Source organism: Hevea brasiliensis, chromosome 10, assembly GCF_030052815.1.
Source record: "Hevea brasiliensis isolate MT/VB/25A 57/8 chromosome 10, ASM3005281v1, whole genome shotgun sequence".
Classification (NCBI taxonomy): domain Eukaryota; kingdom Viridiplantae; phylum Streptophyta; class Magnoliopsida; order Malpighiales; family Euphorbiaceae; genus Hevea; species Hevea brasiliensis.
The window spans coordinates 16,862,994-16,885,599 of NC_079502.1; the positions used below are offsets into that span (position 1 = coordinate 16,862,994).

Below are 22,606 nucleotides of genomic sequence, written 5' to 3' on the forward strand. Positions count from 1 at the left end.
AAAATACTCTTTATTATTATTTTAAATATATAAATAATTTAAAGATATTTAAATAAACTATTAATCTATAAATAATATTATTATAATAATAATAATTAAAGACACATTTTATTTTATTTTTAATTAATCACTAAGTATAACTTATGAATATGTAACATTTAGATGAGAGAATAAATTATGAGACCAAAACTCAAGGAAACATGTCCGAATCCTAACAACCATAGATTTTAAGATAATACGGTTAGGACTTAGGGAGATCAAAACACCTCAAGCAAACACAAATAACTATAATTTGATATTCAAGGTTGATATTCAATTTTCCAATCGAATCAAAGTTTGGACCGAATCTAATAAGTAGTTTTCATTCTTGTTTAGTTATTCTGTCTCATTAGATATTGCCTAAACTTCAAAAAAAAAAGGAAAAAAAAATGCTTTGCAATGACATAATCAACTTAGGAAGTAGCACAGTATCTGAGTCTCCTACCTAATGTCTGGTGTCTCATATTTTTTCTATGGTATATTTAATGATTTGAGCTTCTCCTCGTTCGACAAGAAATAGAAGGGGTAGTAGATTAATTGAAAATAAGGCCCCAGTTTTGTCAAGAAGGAGATCATGATGTAAGAAGTACAATCACAGAAGGTTAATTATATGCCTATTTTATTCAAATTTAAATATAATTATTCTTACAAAATTACTTGAACAATGAATGATCAGTACATAATCAATGAAAATAGAAATTCATTCTTGAACTATCAAAGTAATTAATCAATGATAAATAGAAGTTTTGATAAATCCAATAAGGAAACAAAATAAGGGGCAATTAGGCGAAATAAAATTTAAATTTTAGAATGATTTTTTATTAATACATAAATAATAAAGTGTCATGCCATCATAAAATACATTCAATCATATTGATATAAAATATTATGACATAATCTTATAAAATAAATTAAATCTCTAAAGCACTACAAAATCTTTCTAATACAATATTAAATAAATAGCCAAAAGAATATTCCCCTTATTTCAAGAATATACCCCCACCTATAAAATATGTTATTCCATGAAACATACTATAGAATATTCTCCAATCACTATATCCTATAACTATGTCTAGCTAAGAAAGGCAAAGGGTTCCTTCTTCTATTTCTCTACACTCTCGATATCTGTACATTCTCACCTGAGAATGAATAGCTCTAAATCGTCATAGGATCTTCACCGGGCTACAGTTTTAGGCTTCATCTACTAAATATATGGGGAAACTAACTCCACAAATAGAGAAAAATAAAAATAAAAACTCCACATGGTAAGAGAAATAAAAGAAAACAATAGCAAATCTGTTATTGGAAACATATTTGAATTTATTGAAAGCAAAGAAAAAGAAAATAGTGGCTACCGCTAATATCAACAACAATCTCAAACTAAATTTAGAATTATGAAGCTTGTTGAGAGAAAAGAATAAGCAATATAAGTTTATGTAAAAATAATATTTTTTAAAATATAATTTTATAAACTACCACTAAATTATATTTGACTGCCTTAAATGGAAATCTTTAAATAGGAGATATCCACTTCAATTCCTATTTCATTACCCAACTGAATCCATTTTACATATGATAAAACAGTGTTACCCAGTAACTATCCTGCACAAAGAGTTGACAAGGTGTGACAATAATAAACTACTCATCCACCAATTTGATATGACAAAAAATTTTGTTTCTTTAGTTTGAGCATATGCCTGAGAAAATTACCCTATAAGTTGCAGGATACGAAGTCAACCAATTCTTTTCATAATTTTTTCTGCCTCAGTGAATTCAAATGGCTTAAACACAAACCACCGCAATCAACTGACACCATCAAAATCATGCAGCTTCGGCTTAACTTCGAGATCAAAGGCCATTCCAACATAATTGGACTCACTCTCTTCTTTTGCTGGCCTGAACATGAAGATGGCTAGGAAGGAGAGAGCTATAAAGCAGTTGTATCCATGGGATAGCATCCAAGCACCCGCAGAAATGTCGCAAATTCCTGAATAGAAAACATGAGCTCTGTAAATTATATTTCAAGATGATGGCATTCTTGGAGTGGTGTATATTATCAGTACTACTAATTGGATTTTAATTTCACAGAAAAAATGAATGAAGTTAAGATTTGATCTTATAGGGAAGCCAGTATATTGACACATTTGTGACAATGACAATCATCAAGTTTCTTCTGCCATGTCTTTCTTCCCCAGATTGACTAAGTTTAGCAAGCTTGTATGTTTTAAATTTAAGAAAAATAGATTAAGAAAAATAATCTGAGAACTAATTATTCTGGGATTCCCACCTTGAGAAATTTTTTTTTTAGACTAGAAAGCTCAAATAGATGTACAAAAAAATTCTAAATTAAGAGAAATGTTTAAAGGCAAATTGAAGAGATATTATGTACATAGCCCCACTGCAGGAACAATTTTTGGAAGAAATTAGAAAATGATAAAACCCCAACCTGCAGATGTCCTAAAGCACTTTGGGCACGAGGCTCTGCCATAGATGCCTCAAAATCAATGTAGAAAAGGTAGTCAAAGTACCTGAAAATATGAAAGTCAATCAAATAAGAAAGACCATATCAACTCTCACTGCACATAAAAGATTCAACACTTGTAAATTCAAAATAAGAACTATCTTAGGCACTATTTTGGAGGTGATGAATCTGTAGTAATATGAATATGAATTGTGAATGAAAATTTATAAGTGAAACCATGCACCAATAAAGGGACACATTTAAATCTCTGTTTAGGTGACAAAAAAAATGTGAGGCAGAGTAACACCAATAAACACACTACGTTGTATGTAGAATACATATTCAACTACTTTTACCAAGTTTCCAAAGTATATTGGTAGAAAACCTAGAAGTCATTAAATTTGAACTAATTCTAACAATCAAATGAAACATGAGTGATAGAGCACTTAATAGGGTTATCATGTGAGATCCTATGTATAGTTACCTAGTAGTACATTTCAGGTTGTGGTACTGATGCATGTTTGGAGACATGGTATGCTTACTTAATTAGGTGTATGATACATAAGGGGTAACTTGTTGGAATCACGTTAATTTAGGGATATACTTTTTAGAAAATTATTTTTAGGAGCTAATTTAAAAATCAATTATATTTATTAGCTTCATATTATAGAATTATTTCTTGTATATAAATTGTCATATGTATTCTATCATTATTATTGAGAGAAATACATAAAATATTCTCCAAATTACTGTCCAACATAGTATCAGAGCCTTTAATTCATTGGGGCAGCTTTAGTACTGTTCATCGGTACTGTTCATAGCCACTGTTCATAGATACCGTTCACAGCATGCGGACCTTTTCTCTAGCTTTTTTTCAATTGTTCCTTGTGTGTTGCGCCTTTACCCAGACCCTGCTTTCAATCTAGTTTGCCTTTTTTTTTGTTTTTCGGTACCCATTCTTTCAAGTATTGTTTCAATATTTTTTCTTTTCCTCTTGATTTAAGATGGCTGATGGGAAAAAGCTTGCTTCTGAAACAAAAATGAGTTTTATTAATGACAACCCTACTATACAAATAAGTCCTGTAAAGCTTGATGGAACAAATTACTTGGTATGGTCTAGATCCTGTTGTTACATAACAGCCTGCATACTTAGTGAAACAAAGGAATAGGGAGAGAAAGAGAGAGAAATATATGAGAAAAGAGATAGATTGGATGAGAAAAGAAATAGATTGGATGAGAAGAGAAGAGAATATTCAGAGATGAGAGGAAAGTATTATTGTTTATTGATTCTTGGAATAGCATATTCTAATATAGATATACAGTATTTATACAGTCCTGACCACTATAATTACTTTTGACTTTCTCTTAAAAAGCTGTAACATCTTTACAACCACTCAACTACCATATACCACCCTCACTATTCTACTACTTTCACATACAATTAAAAACTTTATTCTCCTTACTAGTATTCATTACATTCCCTACTCCTTGAAATCATTCTTGTCCTCAAGAATGAATAAGAAAGAGTGCAACACTGAAATTATTGATTGTGCACAATAAACCAGCACCAAAATATCAATTTGTTTCCTTCGTCATAGTAATCTTTCTTTTAGGAATTGTCTTCTTCATCTTTCAAATACCTCTTGTTTTAGAATTACAGATGCAATGTTCTTCAAAATTAATTTCTTCTTCTTCAGCCTTCTTGATATCTCCCATTTATCCTCTATGGACATTAGGAACTCACAATAGTAAAACTCACAATCATGGTTCTCTTGAATTAGTAAACTCCATCCATTCCCATTGCTTCCAAAAATTTTAGATTTTTGGACTCTAGATTGTGCAGCTTCCAACACTTCTTCCATTCCTAACTGAGGCAAAATCATCATTTGTGTCATTGAGCAAAGGAATTCCACTTCATATTCAGCTCCTATTCTCCCTATTGAATAGTCTAGTTGCCTCATATGCACTTTACTGAAGGCTTCAGTAATGTTGTTGTTGGAATCCCTTAATTAGTGCATTAGCTATAAATTAGAATGTAAATTAGTGATATTAGGGATATTTGTATTTATTAGCTTTTATTTTCTTTCCTATTAAGGCTATAGCCTTTGTGTATAAATTTGAATAATTGTAACACTGTGAAATACATCAAGAAATTCTTCAATTCTCTCTAATCTCAACATGGTATCAGAGCCTTAGCCATTTTATTAGCCATTTTTTTTTTTTTTTTTTTTTTTTTGCAGAGAGAAAACAGTGAGAAATAGTTAGTGTCTGTGTGGGTAAGCCTTGAAAGCGGGTCTGTTGAGGGAGATAGTTATCACCGCCCCTTTAGGAAGGAAGAGAACCTCGTCGCCGGTCCTCGCCTGGATTCTCGCCGCCATCCGGTGAGGTGCATGATTCCACACGCCGACGAAGGTTTTCGCCTCGTGTACACGAGCCGGGGAGTGAGCCTGTTCCTGTTTAGTTTTTCCGGCCACACTTTTTTTCGACGACATCCCTAGTGTACTGCGCCTCTGCCTAGCCCATTCCTATCTCTTGGTTTGCAATTTTGTTTTTTGGTATTTGTCTTTTGCCTACTGTTTCTTTTAATCAGTTCTCTGAATCATGTCTAATGCAAAAAATTCAGTAGTTGAAGGGAAAATACCTACTACAATTGAAAATCCCTCATTAATTATTAGCCCCGTAAAACTTGATGGGACAAATTACCTTGCATGGTCTAGAATGTGTCTCCTTCTTATTCAAGTGAAAGGGTTGCAGGGTTATCTTACTGGAGATAAGCAAAAACCATAAAAGTTTGCTTCTTCCTACAGTCAATGAGAGTCAGAAATTCTCTTATCATGTCATGGCTTATCAATTCCCTGCAACCACATATAGCTCGTGGGTATTTACTGTTGAATAATGCAGCTGCCATTTGGAGTGCAGTTTCTCAGACCTATTCTCAAGTTGGGAACGATGCACAAGTGTATGAGCTTCGAAACAAGGTTCATGGTATGAAATAGGGTGAGTTAACTATTGCTCAATATTATGCAGAATTGAGTGGTCTATGGCAGGAACTGGACTTTTATCAGGACTTTCAGGCCTCATGTCCTGAAGATGCTGTTAAATTTCAGAAGTTGGTTGAGAAAGAGTAGATCTATGATTTTCTTGTTGGGATGAATATGGAATATAATCAAATTAGGGTCCAAGTGCTTGGGAAGGATCCTTTACCTATCTTAAGATAAACATACTCTTATATTCAGCAAGAAGAGAGCAGGAGGAGTGCCATGATTCATTCTATGTCTGTTGATAAGGCAGGGCTAGTTGCTAATTCCTCACGTGAACAGTCACATGGTTCATCAGAAAAGGTTCAATTACATTGTGACTATTGTGATACTAAGGAACACTGTTGGAAATTGCATAGACGCCCCACTAAAGGACGTGGAGGAAAAAGGATGGGCCTTACTAGACTACAAGCTAATGTATCTGAGGCTGTGAATCTGTCTGAAGATACTACCACCACTAAGATGTTTTCCAATGAAGAGGTACAGACTCTAAGGCGTTTGCTATCACAACTTGAATCGCATTCCACCACAGTTGCCTCTTCTAACTTCGTCAACTCAAGTAATGCTTTTCTTGCTAATCTTAATAATTCTTTTTAGGTTATAGATTCTGGAGCAAACAAGCATATGATAGGCTCTTCAAATAAATTCATATCCTATTCTCCATGTTCAGGAAAATAAAAAGTCCGCACTGTGGATGGATCATTTTTGGAATAGGTTCAGTTAAATGCACCCCTAATATAAGTCTTAGTTCTGTTTTACATACGCCTAGCTTTCCTATTAACCTCTTGTCTGTCATTTCAATCACAAAAACTCTAAACTGCAAAATTGAATTTTTCCCAACTCACTGTGTATTTCAGGAATTGACGACAAGGAGAATGATTGGAAGTGGTAGACTGCAAGATAGGCTATATCTCTTGAATAATTATGTTGGCTAGGCCATGTTGCGGCAATCTATGGGTACTGAGGAACAAATTATCATGTGGCATAGGAGACTAGGACATCCTTCATTTACTATGTTACAAAAACTTTATCCTTTTCTATTTAAACAATATAAAATTGAATTGTTAGTATGTGATGCTTGTGAGTTTGCTAAACATACTAGACAATCTTATCCTACAATAAATAATAAGGCTTTAGTTCCTTTTATGACTATCCATTCTGATGTATGGGGGCCTACTCAAACTGTGTCTTTATCGGGTTACAGATGGTTTGAGACATTTATTGATTGTTGTAGTAGATTAACTTGGGTATATTTGATGAAAGGGAAAAATGAAGTTTTCTCTTGTTTTCAGCAGTTCCATAAAATGATTAGTACACAGTTTGATGCTTATGTTAAAATATTGAGAATTGATAATGGTACAGAATATATGAATGGAGTCTTTCAGGAGTATTTGAAGGCACATGGGATTTTACATCAGACTTGTTGTGTTAATACTAGTTCACAAAATGGGGTATCTGAGAGAAAAAATAGACACTTACTTGAGATTGCTAGGTCTCTTATATTTACCATAAATGTTCCTAAACCTTACTAGGGGGAAGCTATTCTTTCTGTTACATATCTTATTAATAGGATGCCTCTTCGGACATTAGAGTTTAAGAGTCCTTTGGAGGTTTTGCAGGGTAAAAAAGGTATTTGGTTGTGTTTGCTTTGTTCATAAGCTTAATAGTGGGAAATTAGAACCCCGAGCCCTGAAATGTGTTTTTGTTGGTTATTTTAGCACTCAGAAGGGATATAGGTGTTATCATCCTCTTTTACGAAAAATATTTTGTGAGTATGGGTGTTACCTTTAGGAAATCTGAATCTTACTTGCATCCACCTCTTCAGTGGGAGCATAGGAAGGAAGAGGTATATTTTCCTTCATCCTCATCCTCTCCCAACTTTCAATTTCAGGGGAAGAATCTGTGTTTAGAGCCTATACCTAACAATGAAACTCAGAGAGAGTCACCTAAATCTCGAGAAAAACTGAAAAGGCCAGATTTGAGAACATATACTCGACGAAACAAGACAAATATAGCCATTGAGCAGGAGACTGCTGATCAACTGGAATTCCTGGACATCTTGAGGTATGTGATGAGTCTCCTTTGGCTCCTAATGAGTCTAATTTTGATTCTCAGTCTGTTCTCCTTTCTTCTGATAATGATCTTGATATTCCTATTGCTCTCCGGAAAGGTGTTAGGACCTGTACTAAACATCCCATTTCTAATTTCATCTCCTATAATTCTCTGTCTCCATCCTACAGAGCCTTTCTACTGTCTGTTTCCTTTGTCTCTATCCCACAGGATTGGAAGAAAGCTTGCCTCGATCCAAAATGGAGGGCAGCTATGGTGGAGAAGATGAAAGCTTTGGTAAAGAATGAGACACGGGAACTGGTTACTCTCCTACTAGAAAAGAAGCCAGTTAGATGCAAGTGGGTATTCATTGTGAAGCATAGAGCAGATGGTTCAATTGAGAGGTATAAGGCTAGGCTGGTAGCAAAAGGCTTCACACAGACGTACGGAGTAGATTACCAAGAGACTTTTGCTCCTGTTGCTAAAATGAATACCATCGGAATTCTGTTGTCATGTGCAGCGAATCTTGAGTGGGACTTGCATCAGTTTGATGTTAAAATGTCTTTTTACATGGTGACTTGGAAGAAAAAGTGTATATAGAAATTTCTCCAGGGTTTGAGGATGAAAAGACCAGAGATAAAGTTTGCAGATTGAAAAAGGCTTTTTATAGTCTAAAACATTCACCTAGAGCATGGTTTGATAGGTTCAGTAAAGCGATGATCTCCTTTGGATACTGCCAAAGCAATGCTGATTATACCTTGTTTATGAGGCATCGTAGAGGCAAAATCACACTACTTATTGTCTATGTGGATGATATTGTGGTAACTGGTGACGATAAGGAAGAAATGACTCTTTTAAAGGAGCGCCTAGCACAGGAGTTTGAAATAAAAGATTTGAGAAGGCTCAAGTACTTTCTTGGAATAGAGGTTGCCAGATCAGATAAGGGAATTTTTATTTCTCAAAGAAAGTATATCTTGGATCTGTTGGAAGAAACAGGAATGTTGGGCTGTAAACTGGCAGAGTCTCCTATTGAGGCCAATCATAAATTGCAAGCTGGAGTTGGAAAATCAGTGGATTTAGGGAGATATCAGAGGTTGGTTGGCAAACTAATTTATCTTTCGCACACTAGACCGGACATAGCATATGCAGTTAGTCTAGTGAGCCAGTATATGCATTATCCTCATGAATCTCATTTGGAGGTTGTTTTTCGCATCTTGCGATACGTAAAATCTACACCTAGGAAATGACTTATTTTCTCAAAGCATGGTCACCTTCAGATTAAAGCCTTTACAAATGCAGATTGGGCTGGGTCTCTTGATGATAGGAGATCAACAGCAGGATAGTGTACCTTTGTTGGCGGTAATCTAGTCACCTGGAGAAGTAAGAAGCAAAATGTGACAGCTAGATCCAGTGCAGAAGCCGAATTTAGGGCAATGGCTCAAGGTATCTGTGAGTTATTGTGGTTATGGAAGTTGATGGAAGAATTAAAATTGTTTAAAGCTAATGGTTTGTTTTTGTTTTGTGATAACAAAGCTGCAATCAGTATAGTTCATAATTATGTTCAGCATGATCGGACCAAACATATAGAGATTGACAGACACTTCATAAAAGAAAAAATTGTGGATGGATCCTTAAGTGTCTCTTACGTATGTTCGAAAGATCAGTTAGCTGATATGTTCACTAAAGGGTTAAGTTGTAAGGCGTTTCATATCCTAGTTTGCAAGTTGGGCATGTGCAACATACATGAATCAACTTGAGGGAGAGTGTTGGAATCGCTTAATTAGTGCTTTAGCTATAAATTAGAATGTAAATTAGTGATATTAGGGATATTTATATTTATTAGTTTTTATTTTCTTTCCTATTAAGGCTATAGTCTTTGTGTATAAATTTGAATCATTGTAACACTGTGAAATACATCAAGAAATTTTTCAATTCTCTCTAATCTCAACAGTTGTCATTCTCAAAACCCTGAGTATTCTCATCATTTGCACCATTAACATCATTCTCAAAACTCTGCTGAATGGAATCTTCAAGAAATCGAAATTTTTGCCCTCCTTTTGAATCGACTTCTTCACATCTCCATCCCCATGAATCTTATCATCAAGAAGGACAATCTCCTTCTTAGCAGCACTCTCCTTGGTCTTTTCCAATTCCTTGTCATCACCCCAATAAACTTTAGTTCCATGATTGTTGTCTTCTATATCTTCATCATTCTCCTTCCCAAAAACCTCACTTGTACTAGACATATGAGGAAGAAAATCCTGCTCCAGATGTTGTAATGTTTTCCTTCCTTGTGCAAGACACAATTCCAATGCATCTTCATTAGTAAAGGCTGCAACATTTTCTGTTTTCTTTCCATTTTCTGTAAAACCTCCTAGAATTTGGGGTCTCAACTCCAAATCTTGAAATTGACTTTTGGATTGCGCCACTTGAAACAATTTATCCCTCCTTTCTATTTGCTCTTCTAAAAACTTATCTAATTTTTTCCATTTTTGATACAGCAACTCCCCTAAGCGTTCTGTTACTCTTCTTTCAAAAATTTCTAACATTCCCTTAAGATCCTTTTGTTCCCAAGATTGTACTCCCATATTTGATGCTCGGATTGTATTTTACTTCTAAGAAAATTTGAGAAAGAAAATTTGAGGAGGAAAATAGTAAAAGAAAATCAGATCTGAGCAGGGATAAGGAATTGACACTGGAATTGAAAGAAAATCACAGAGAAAGGAAGAAGAAAAATAAAAGATGAATAGAGAAGAAATTACAGAAATAGAAAGAACATATTTTACAGAGAATGAAGAAAGATTAAGTGGAAAGAAAGATTTTTTTTTTTTATTTCAGATGTTTCTTGAATTTGACAAAACAGGTCTTGATTTTGAAATCCTAACAAGGCCAAAATTGAAAATAGGGAAATTGAGAAGAATTTGATAGCGGAAAACAGAATAAGGCAGCTCACAAGAAAGAAGAACGAGGGAGAGAGAAAATTTTCAAGAATTTCAAGAAGCAGGTTTCTTGAAATGTTGGAAATAAGAAATTAAAGAAGGGAATAGGAGAAAGAACTAGAAAGTGACAGAAGAAGAAAGAATTTGATTCAAATTTCAAGAAAGAAAGAAAAAAGAAGAAGAAATTGAGGTGAGAAAGGAAAGAAATTTCAGAGAGAGAGGAAGAAGATAAGAAGGAATAGAGGGAAAGATGAGAGAGAGAGAAGAGCAGAGACAAACCTAGAATTCTGGAATTTTGGAAGACTCCCATGAATCTGCCTAGAGTTGTGACTCCAACAGAAAATATTGGAAGCAAACCCAACTCAGATCAGGGCTTTGATACCAATTTGTTACATAACAACCTGCACACTTAGTGAAACAAAGGAATAAGGAGAGAAAGAGAGAGATATAGATGAGAAAAGATATAGATTGGATGAGAAAAGAAATAGACTGGATGAGAAGACGAGAATATTTAGAGATGAAAGAAAAATATTATTGTTTATTGATTCTTGGAATAGCCTATTCTAATACAGATATACTCTATTTATACACTCCTGACCACTATAACTACTTTTGACTTTCTCTTAAAAAGTTGTAACATCTTTACAACCACTCAACTACCACATACCACCCTCACTATTTTACTCCTTCCACATACAATTACAAACCTTAATTCTCCTTACTAGTATTCATTACACCTGTCTCCTGTTTATTCAAGCTAGAGGACTACAACGATATGTTACCGGAGATAAACCAAAACTGGAGAGTACTAGTTCCACCAACAGCCAATGGGAATCTAAGAACTCACTCGTGATGTCATGGCTCATCAACTCTATGCAACCTTAGATAGCCCGTGGGTATTTATTATTAAACAGTGCAGCTACCAATTGGAGTGTTGCTTCTCAGGCTTATTCTCATGTGGGCAATGATGCACAGGTGTATGAGTTGAGAAATAAGATTGATAGTACAAAGCAAGATGAGATGACTATTGCTCAATACTTTGCTAAACTGAGTGGCGTATGGCAGGAATTGGATTACTATTAGGACTTTCAAGCCACATGTGCCAGTGATGCAGTTAAGTTTCAGAAGTTAGTTGAGAAATAAGGAATGTATGACTTTCTTGCTTGGCTAAATATAGAATATGACCAGATTCGAGTGTAAGTAATTGGTAAGGATAATCTACCACCCTTAAGGCAAACTTATTCTTAGGAGAGGAGAAGAAGTGTCATGGTCCATGCTACAGCTGTCGATAAATCGAGACTTGTTGTTGCTACCTCTAAGAAATAGTCACATAGCTCTGGTCCATCAGACAAAGATCAGTTGCACTATGACTACTATAGAAAATCCCGATACACCAAGGAATACTACTGGAAACTACATGGCCGCCCAACTAAGGGGTGTGGAGGAAAAAGGATAGGCTCAGTAAGACTACAAGCAAATATATCTGAGACAGTGAAGTTTTCTGAGAATACAACTATAACTGGAATTCTTTCCAATGAGAAAGGACAATCGTTGAGACATTTGCTGTTATAGCTGGAATTTCAGTCCACCACAGTTGTCTCTTCTAACTTTGTCAAATCATATAATACTCTTATTGCCAATTTTAAAAAAACTTTTTGAGTTATAGACTCTGGAACAAACAAACACATGATAGACTCCTCATACAAATTTACGACCTATTCACCATGTTTAAGAAAGGAAAAAGTTCACACAGCGCATAGGTCCTAAGCCAGTATTTCAAGAATAGGTTTTGTCGACTGCACTCCTACTATAAACCTCACCTCAGTTTCTTGGATTAGGATAAGTTACCCAGTGTGTAGCTCCTTGATCCTTGTGCCTTTTATGGTTCGAAGGTTTAAAACGGTACTTTTTCCACTATTTTTTGACAACTCCAGGATGTTGTCTTATTTCTGAGTCATCTCGTATTTATTTTGATATTGCTTTTTGTGATTTGGTGTGCATCTTGGTAGTTTTGAAGAAATTTTGAGTAATTTGCTCCTTCATAAATTGGTTGTGTTAAGTTTCTTAGAATGACAGATACTAAAAATGTGGTTGCTGATGTAATTCCTATGATGACCAAAATCACGAAGCACAAACTTAATGGTTTCAATTATTTAGAGTGGAGCAAGACCGTTCGTATTTATTTGCGAAGTATTGATAAGAATGATCACCTTACCAAAGATCCTCTTAATGATGATACAAAACAGACTTGGATGAGGGAAGATGCTCGGTTGTTCTTACAGATTCGAAATCCCATTAGCAGTGAGGTAATTAATTTAATTAATCACTATGAGTTTGTTAAAGACATGATGGATTATTTAGAATTTTTGTACTCGGGCAAAGGAAATATTTCTCGTACTTATGAAGTGTGCAAGGCATTCTATAGAGCAGAAAAGCAAGATAGGTCTCTTACGGCTTATTTTATGAATTTTAAGCGAGTTTATGAGGAACTGAATGTATTGATGCCATTTAATCCTGATGTGAAAGTCCAGCAGGCTCAAAGGAAGCAAGTGGCTGTGATGAGTTTTCTTGCAGGTCTTCCTCCAGAGTTTGAAACTGCCAAATCTCAAATTCTTTCTGGCTCTGAAATTTCTTCTTTGCATGACACTTTCACTAGAGTACTTCGTATAGAATCTTCCCAACCTTCCCAATCTGTTAACAGTGCCTTGGTTGGTCGTAATGATAGTGGGAGGTAGGGCAAAAGGGGAGGAAACAGAGGAGGGTTCAATGGCAATAGAGGTAATTAGTGAAGTGGGGAAGTTGCCCATAATTGTGACTCAGAGGGCATTGTGTGCTATTATTGCCATGAGCCAAGGCATACAAAAAGAACATGCCCACAGCTTCAAAATAAGAATAAGCGGATTTAGATGACGAATATAGCAGCCAAGGAGTCTACCATAGCTCCTCCTTCTGGAAAAACTATTTTAGTTTCTGCTGAAGAATATGCACAATTCTCTTAATATCAGGCATCACTAACGCCCACTAATTCACCAGCCGCTACTATTGCTAAGTCAGGTAATTCCACTACATACCTTGTGTCATCTTCTTTAAAGTGGGTCATTGATTCTGGGACTACAATCACATAACAGGTAACTCTAGCCTTTTGTCTTAATTTCAACCTCATTACTCGTCTTCTTCTATCACTTTAGCTAATGGGTCCAAACCTTGTGTCATGGGTACTGGTGTAGCCAATAAATCACCCTCAATCTCTGTGTCTTCAATTTTATGCTTACCTCTTCTTTGTTAGTCAACTTACTCGTACCTTAATTGTTGTCTCATTTTTTTCCCGATCATTGTCTCTTTCAAAATCTTACGACGAAACAAATTATTGGTAAAAGGTATGAGTCTGGGGCCTATACATCATTGACAAGCAGGTGCCGAGATCTCTTGTGTGCTCCAGTGCCTTAAGTCCTCTCAAAGTTCATTATTGGTTGGGCCATCCTTCCCTATCTGTCATAAAGAAGCTATGTCCACAGTTTCAATCTTTATTAGTTTTAAATTGTGAGTCATGTCAATTTGCCAAACATTTCGTTTACCTACAGTGTCTCGAGTCAATAAACAGGCTTAGTTTCCTTTTGAGTTAGTTCATTCTAATGTATGAGGTCCATGTTCTGTCATTTCTAAAACTGGGTTTAAGTATTTTGTTACCTTTGTTGATGACTACTCTTGTGTTACTTGGTTATTTTTAATGAAAAATTATTCAGAGTTATTTTATATTTTTTGTGCCTTTGGTGCTGAAATCAAAACACATTTTAATGCATTTGTTCGTACCTTGAGAAGTGATAATGCAAAAGAATACCTTTCCAATAGTTTTCAGAATTATATGTCACAGAATGGTATTCTCCATCAGACCTCTTGTGTTGATACTCCTTCTCAAAATGGACTTGCCGAAAGAAAGAATAATCACCTTCTAGAGGTAACTAGAGCACTTCTTTTCCAAATGAAGGTACCTAAACATTTTTCGGCTGATGCAGTCTCCACGGCTTGTTTTCTGATTAACCGTATGCCATCATCTATCCTTCACGGTGACATTCCTTATAATGTGTTGTTTCCCTCTAAGTCTCTGTTTTCCATTGAACCTCGTATCTTTGGGTACACTTGTTTTGTTCGTGATGTTCGTCCGCTAGCTACCAAATTGGATACCAAGTCACTCAAGTGTGCCTTTCTTAGGTACTTTCGTCTTCAAAAGGGGTATCAGTGTTTTTCTCCTTCTCTCAATAAATATCTTGTATCTGCTGATGTTACATTTTTTGAGTTTAACTCAGTTTTTCCTCAATCATCTGTGTATGAGAGTCAAGGGAAAAAGGTCCTGGAATAAACATGATGAATTGGTGGTTTAGGCTGAACTGGTACTAAAGGATGATCTCTTAATATATACTATGTCTAGTCCTCTCCCATCATCTGATCCTTCAGCCTTAGTACCAGTTCAGCCTAAACCACCAATTCATCATGTTTATTCCAAGACCTTTCCCAGGAGGATGGAAGAGATCCAAGACTCAGACTCAAACTCTCTACCGGCTTCTTTGTTGGGAGATCTAGTTCCTGCTTCTGGTCCTGATTCCGACCTTGATTTACCAATTACTCTTCGTAACGTAAACGCACATGTACTTATCCTATTTCATTTTTTGTTTCTTATAATCAGTTGTCTTTTTGTTCTCGGTGTTTTGTTACTTCTTTAGACTCTATCCATATTCTCAAAACTATTAGTGAGGCATTATCTCATGCCGGCTGATGTGATGCTATGAGAGAGGAGATGGAGGCTCTAGAGACTAATGGTACATGGGACTTGGTATCTCTGCCCACTGATAAGAAGGCTGTAGGTTGTAAATGGGTGTTCACAGTGAAAGTGAATCCCGATAGATCTGTGGCTCGGTTAAAAGCTCATCTTGTGGCAAAAGGATATGTTCGGATCTGTGGCTCGGTTAAAAGCTTGTCTTGTGGCAAAAGGATATGTTCAAACCTATGGAATTGATTACTCTGATACTTTTTCACTTGTAGCTAAACTTGCTTCTGTTCGCCTGTTCATTTCTTTAGTAGCTATATATGATTAGCCTTTGCACTAGTTGGATATCAAGAATACTTTTCTTCATGGTAATCTTCAGGAAGAGGTATATATGGAGCAACCACCTGGGTTTGTTGCTCAGGGGGAGTCGGGCAAAGTTTACAGGCTTTGCAAATCTCTTTATGGTTTGAAACAAAGTCACCGAGCTTGGTTTGGAAGATTTAGTGAGGTGGTACAGCAGTTTGGTATCCAAAAAAACAATTCTGATCATTCTGTATTTTTTAAGCATTCTGAAAGTGGTCTAATCTTACTTGTGGTATATGTTGATGACATTGTCATTACTGGAAGTGATTCTGCTGGCATTTCCTCACTTAAGTCATATCTTCAAACTCAATTTCAAACAAAAGATTTGGGTTTGTTGAAATATTTTTTGGGCATTGAAGTTTCAAGATATAAGAAAGGCATTTTCTCGTCTCAAAGGAAGTATGTCCTTGGCTTATTGGCAGAGACTGAAAAATTAGGTGCTAAACCATGTAGTGCACCAATGACTCCTAACGTTCAGCTTACAGCAGGAGATGGTGAGCTATTTTATGATCCTGAGAAGTACAGGAGATTGGTTGGAAAGCTGAATTATCTGACAGTGACTCGTCCAGATATTGCTTACTCTGTTAGTGTTGTGAGTCAGTTTATGTCTTCTCCCACTATTACTCATTGGGAAGCTTTGGGATAGATATTGTGCTATTTGAAAGGTGCTTTGGGTCGTGGTCTTTTGTATAGAAATAATGGGCATTTAAATGTTGAGTGTTTTTCAAATGCAGATTGGGCAGGATTAAAGATTGACAGGAGATCAACAACAGGGTATTGTGATTTTGTTGGAGGAAACTTGGTGTCATGGAGGAGTAAGAAGCATAGTGTAGTTTCTCGTTCAAGTGCTGAATCAGAATATCCGGCTATGGCACAATCAGTTTGTGAAGTTGTGTGGGTACTTCAGTTACTGGATGAGGTTGGTCTTAAGGTTCCATTACTTGCAAAATTATGGTGTGATAATCAAGTAGCTCTCCATATTACTTTTAATTCTGTGTATCATGAGCGAACTAAACATATAAAGATTGACTGTCACTTTATTCGAGAGAAAATTCAACAAAAAGTCATCTCAATAGGGCATGTCAAAATAGGAAAGCAATTGGGAGATATTTTTACAAAAGCTCTAAATGGAGCTCGAGTTGACTACATTTGTAGCAAGTTAGGCATGATTAACATCTATGCTCCAACTTGAGGGAGAGTGTTATGGAATGTCAATTTTGTATATTTATTTGTATCCCTAACTTATAACATTGCAGATATGCATTTGCTTAATTATAGGATTACTTTCCTTCTTAGATAGGATCACAATTGTATATATGTTGTAATCCTTTTTTTAAAAATAAGAGAAAATATTTTCACAACAATTTTAATTACAATAGAAGTTACGATTATAAATTCCTTAAAAAGCCTTCTTTAATCAATTTAAAATTTTGAAAACTTTAGAAATTGGTCCAATAGACGCCACAAACACCTATTAAAACCTAAACATTAAATAAGCCTAGAGAATAGGGAGAGTCACTAAACTTTTATCCTTAATTCCGTCCTTTTCTTTCCTGTTACCTCTCTGCCTCTCTATCTTCATTGACAACCATTTTCCCTCTCTTTCCCATTACCCCTCCTTCTTGATCTCTCAATGTCGATAACCATTATTTACCAGTAGTCCAACCACTAACATTCCGCCACTTTTCATCATTTGAAAGATACCTGAAATCAATTTGAAAAAAGGAAATGGAATCTCTATTTTTGGCAATCCAGAACATGCAACACCATGTTCCAAGCTGCAGAAGTACCACGATCAGGGACATTTCCCAGATTGTGGTAAGAGAGGAGGGAGTAAATTAGGCCACTATGCTCCTAACACATCTATCAAACAATGATATACTCACTTGGCACTTCCGGTGTTGGAATCATCAACTACTCTTAATGGCTTTTTTCTTTGTGGCCTGCTTTCTATCTGAAATTTAAAAGAGAACTAAAATGTCTGTGACCAAATCTTCATACAAAGATATGATTTAACAATAATAAACTATTACTTCCAAATACCTTTGTCAAATTTATGTCCCTCAATGCAAACACAGCCAAGGCCTTAAACAAGACTCCTGGGCCCTCTTCCAAAGTAAATACAATGCTTGTCTGAAATAGGGACAATTACATTAAAGTTTTTAAGACTCAAGCAATGAAAAATAAAATTTTAAATGGCTAAATGAGGATCCTACCTTATAGGGCTTATCAGTTCTTGGAATTATTGGATCTCTTGCAAGGACCAGATAACGAGTTACATTATCAGAGTCATCCTGTGTAGGCATGGAACAAGCAAACTAAGCAACATCATTGTGTGGAAAAGAAAACATATTTAGCACAATTTGCAACTTTGTCATCATCCATGTACATCACAAGTACATCTCAAATGCATTTTTGCCAAATGTAAGCCGAAGCTTATTGGCACCAGTTTCTTGATTAATTAACTTCAACGTCTCTTATTGTTATTTTTACCAGCATCATTTTACTTGTTGCAAGTAAGCAGAATGAACATCATTACTAAGCCTACTGCATCATCAGAACCTTGATACGCTGTAATTCTAGTATCAAGTAACTCCAGAAGTAGCAGAAGCCAAACATTTAAGTCAACAACAAATATATCAACAGTAAAGCATGGTTAATAAAAATAATGAACTTTATTTTGCAAGAATCTGCTACATTAGCATTATAAAAATAACATTTGGAATCTAATGCCTCTGCTCAGACTTACGTGATTCATCAAGTAAAAAATGGTTCTCACAATATTCTCAAGTCATGATCCATGTTTTCGTACAGATTCTATTGGAAATTCGAAGTCAAATTAATTTACCCAAATCATTATAAAGAAACGTATATTACATCTTTTTTCACTCTGGCATGCATGGTTGTACTTGGGAACACAATTTTTATTTGTGCTGGCAGCTCTAAACAATAATACTAAACCAAAGCCAATGAGGTAAAAATGAAACAAATATTCGGAAAGGAATTTGACTGTCTTTTTTCTCCCCCCAACAAAAAAGGAGATACAATGAGGACATAAAATCCCTAGAAAGGTCAACTCTCACACCAGCACAATGATTGGAGTTTGTCAAGCAGTCAAAATTACTAAGATGGTGTCATTTCACAGGTGATCTCCACCAGAAGCCATTAGTCGCACAGGGCCATAGTAAGTAATATTTTATCACCACCACCAGAAACATCAGTAACACTTCTGTATCATAGTAATATGGAACTCAACTGTGAATGCCATCCTCATATTTGGACACTAACAAAATTTTCTGCCCTTTGAACTGTATATTATTTATAAGGGTGATAGGATGCATGTAGAACAAACTGTAAATGGTTCATATGAGATCTGATCAAGTTGAGCTGAATGTTAGAAAACAAAACAAAAGAAATGATATTCTAAGCTTCCTTCTTATTTATTTATTTATTTATTGTGCCTTCTTGAAACCAAGTAGGGTTTACGATGAGTAGAAGCTCAAGAGATATCATAAAAATATCACCTGGATATTTTCTGCCAGTATATTAAGCCCATATATTTCTGAAGCTCGAGCACTTGCTACAGCACCAGCATCCCTCAGCTCATTCGAGGCTACATACTAAAACCAAAATCAACTAAATTATAATGAAATCAGGTAGTTAGATGTGCATAAAACTAAAATAAGGCCCTAAATAGATATATATAGATCACCTGAGCAGCACCAGCTGCATCATCAACATTTTCTCTTGCTACACTTAACTTACTCAGGAAAATATCACTCAAATCAAGTACCTGCAGAAATAAGTCTTCAACCTTTACAACAACAACAACAAATAAGCCTTAAAATGGAAAAGCATATATATAAAAACACAAATAAAATTTATATACAATTAATACATACTCCTCTATCACAAGCCAGACATGCAAACTAACAGGTGGATGGACCACAACTCCTAACAAGATAGCTAATATCCGAGTAATTCTACAGACACTTGTTCCACTTTTTTTTCCCCCTCAAATCTCCAGCCATTCTTTAAAATTTTAAGTTACTTGAACTAATTCCAGCATCAAGGGAAAAGGTTTCATCCTAAACACAGAGTTCTAGTTCTGTGATCAGTCTATACATCCCTGGTTCTCTCACTGCATAACAGTCCTTGTTGCATTTGTAGTTACTAATATTACTATTTAGTTAACAGCCATTATAATTGCAGCACCTATTTACACCATTAATAAGAGAACGAAGATTCAGTAAGAAATTTCACACATATGCCTTGTCCAGAATGATGAAAAATCTTTATGCCAAAAGAACAAGCCTAGAGGACACTAATGAAACTCAATCAATTATTGTCCCATCCCTTCTTTCAGAAACAAGAAACACATGGGCCCACACAAAAATGACATGAATTAAATGAAAAAAAAATTCATGCTTAACCTGTGGATGGCTTAGAACACGTTTCAACTGCTCTGTTCTGACACCTGGCATAGCTAGAAGACAGAGGTTAACAAACAATTGTACTTCACCAACAATGTGAAGCCTGTGTCGAAGGAGTAAATCATAGTTGCGATGAATGCTTCCAGCCAAAGAACATTCAATTGGAAGAACTGCTTTATCCGCTAGCCATAATTCAACAGCCTGCCAAAAGTAGTTAAAAAGCACTGCAAGAATGAAAAGGAGATCCAAAGCATTCTACTTAGTTGCTAACATTTAACATAAATACACCATCAGGACTCAGAGTTACTTTCAGAAAATTGCTCCAATTACCATGAGTTATGAAGAAAAAAAAATTGTTAAACAACAAAAAAAACTTAGCATTACTGCTCTATATTATTACAATATTGCCATACTAAACTTCCATGAGAGAGAAAATATCATATTAAACCTTAAATGCATCCTCAAACTCATCACAGGGTACAGTTTCACATTTAGGGTAGGCTTTTAGTGCAGCATCCTCACTGTATGAACCCGGTAGCCCCTGAATCGTTAAGCCAACCAAAAACGTAAGAGATAGCTGTTAGTAACTCCATTCGAGTTCTTCCTGTTTTGGGCAGTCAATACCAGCAGTGGTTAGACAAAAGCATACCTTATAAGATATCCGCACCTTTACCCCATCAACCGGACCAGGAGAAAGATCAGCTACAGATAATGGTCCTGCAAATGTTGGAAACCTTGAGAAAATGAAGTTGCACAAAATTAAACAGTACAAAGCTGAATCTCAGAGATAATGTGCATTACTTAAGCAAGGCATTATTCAAAAGGATAGGGGAAAAGCTAAAAGAAATCATAAATTATGTAAGATACAATGCATGTATGGTCCTTCTATGAGCATATGTCCATTTTTCCTTGTTCTTCACCTTTAAACTTTTCTCGCCTCAAATCCTGTTTGCAGGAAAGCCAATGACGACATGTTTCCTTTCATATGTTCTATGGAAAACCTAGAAGATGGTAGTATGGTTGAGCTTCCAACTGTTGGATGAACATGGTCAAATTTTTTGTTGTGTTCTAACCATGGCTCACAAAGAGAAAACTCAGAAAATTGAATCCAATGCTTATAAAAATCAACTGAACTTGATTTTGGGCTTCTCATATACTTCTCAACTTCTTAATGTTCTCAGGCAGCACATCTAGTTCATGTCCAAGGGAATTGCTTTGTAGCTAATTACTACTACTACTATGTTGTCTTCTAACCATGGCTGACAAACAGAAAACTCAGGACTAATACCGCACCTATGCACTGTTTAAACTTTAAATTTACCAGAGTTGCTACTACTACTATGTTGTCTTCTAACCACGGCTGACAAACGGAAAACTCAGAACTACTACCGCACCTATACACTGTTTAAACTTTAAATTTACCAGAGTTGAGTTTAATTCTCCAAGTCCTAATCAAAATATCATTGGCACATTTGAGAGACAATTCACGTAATAAAAACAGAGAAAATGACCAATTTAATCTTTAATCTTTTTTTTTTTTTATCCAAAATAATACGTTAAGGTGATGAGTTGAACAATTTATAAATATCACAAGGCAATTCAATAAATTAAAGAAAAATCCAATGACATAAAATAACTAACTTGGAAAGGAGCTGAAATCCTTTTGCAAGCTTCCCGAAGCATTGGCCACATTCTGATCAATAAATTGTCTCAATTCAGCCCTTATCGCGCCAAACCACACAAATCTCCGCGTTATACTCAAACTCCTCATCCAGTTCGGCCATTTAGACAGGGAGACTCTTCCCCAGCTTAAATGAGAAATATCACATCCAGAAACAGCACCAGGCTTCAAAGCCATCAAGAATCTCTTTTATGAAAACACACCTATTTGTAAGAACAGCAATCATTAAAAGCGTTATGAAGGAAATGCTTTTGTTATTCCCTTCTGGGTTGGTTGTAGTAGTGGAATTGTTTGTTGAGGATTTTTGACGAACACCTTGAGCGGGAGTGGTAGGTAGAGGAGCGTTTGTGGTTGTTGGTGTTGGTGGTGGTGATGGTGGAATTGTATTGTGAGCTGCACATTTACGTGTGAAATAGGAAATGGAATTGGAAATAGATATTATTATATATGAGAAGAATGGCCCTTGTTTGACAAGGTCCAGGACCGTTGATGTTACTGCTAACGGTGGATACGTCTACAGCGACACCTGAAAACGAAGTGTTTACTGGACCAGGGATGAATAATTGCCGGCAGGTTGGTGCCCTTTCGCGGATTGCGAATAACAAAAGGCTAAGGTTGTGTTTGGATTGAAGGAAGATAAAACGCGGAAGGAAAATTTGGGTGGAAAATAATTTTATTATTTACTTATTTATGTTTGGTTAAAGAAAAAATAAAAAGAAAATAAAATTTTTAAAGAAAAATAATAATTAGATTTTATTTTCATTTTCTCTTTAAATTTAGGTAGAAGTATGAGGAAAATATTTGAAATTATAAAAATATTTTTAAATTTTTTAAATTTTTT

General features: G+C 35.5%; 1 protein-coding gene across 1 annotated transcript; it reads right to left on the reverse strand.

Moving 5' to 3' along the window:
* Positions 1 to 1,565: 1,565 nt before the first annotated feature.
* Positions 1,566 to 22,404, reverse strand: LOC110667795 (arogenate dehydratase/prephenate dehydratase 1, chloroplastic). Its single transcript, XM_021828759.2, has 11 exons — positions 21,726 to 22,404; positions 20,734 to 20,801; positions 20,533 to 20,625; positions 20,085 to 20,285; positions 19,364 to 19,444; positions 19,176 to 19,271; positions 17,868 to 17,945; positions 17,695 to 17,784; positions 17,538 to 17,605; positions 2,486 to 2,567; positions 1,566 to 2,026 (listed from the first exon to the last, which is right to left on the reverse strand). Exons 1-11 carry the CDS (start codon positions 21,940 to 21,942, stop codon positions 1,967 to 1,969), a joined length of 1,134 nt encoding a protein of 377 aa, XP_021684451.2. The 5' UTR covers positions 21,943 to 22,404; the 3' UTR covers positions 1,566 to 1,966.
* Positions 22,405 to 22,606: the final 202 nt, after the last annotated feature.

Excerpts from the sequence above, each read along its gene's own strand:
- LOC110667795 (XM_021828759.2), bottom strand. The coding sequence starts at position 21,942 with ATGGCTTTGAAGCCTGGTGCTGTTTCTGGATGTGATATTTCTCATTTA. Across the intron at positions 20,802-21,725 it reads GGATTTCAGCTCCTTTCCAA|GACCATTATCTGTAGCTGAT; the intron begins GTTAGTTATTTT and ends CAACATTTGCAG. Across the intron at positions 17,606-17,694 it reads GGGACATAAATTTGACAAAG|ATAGAAAGCAGGCCACAAAG; the intron begins GTATTTGGAAGT and ends TTTAAATTTCAG.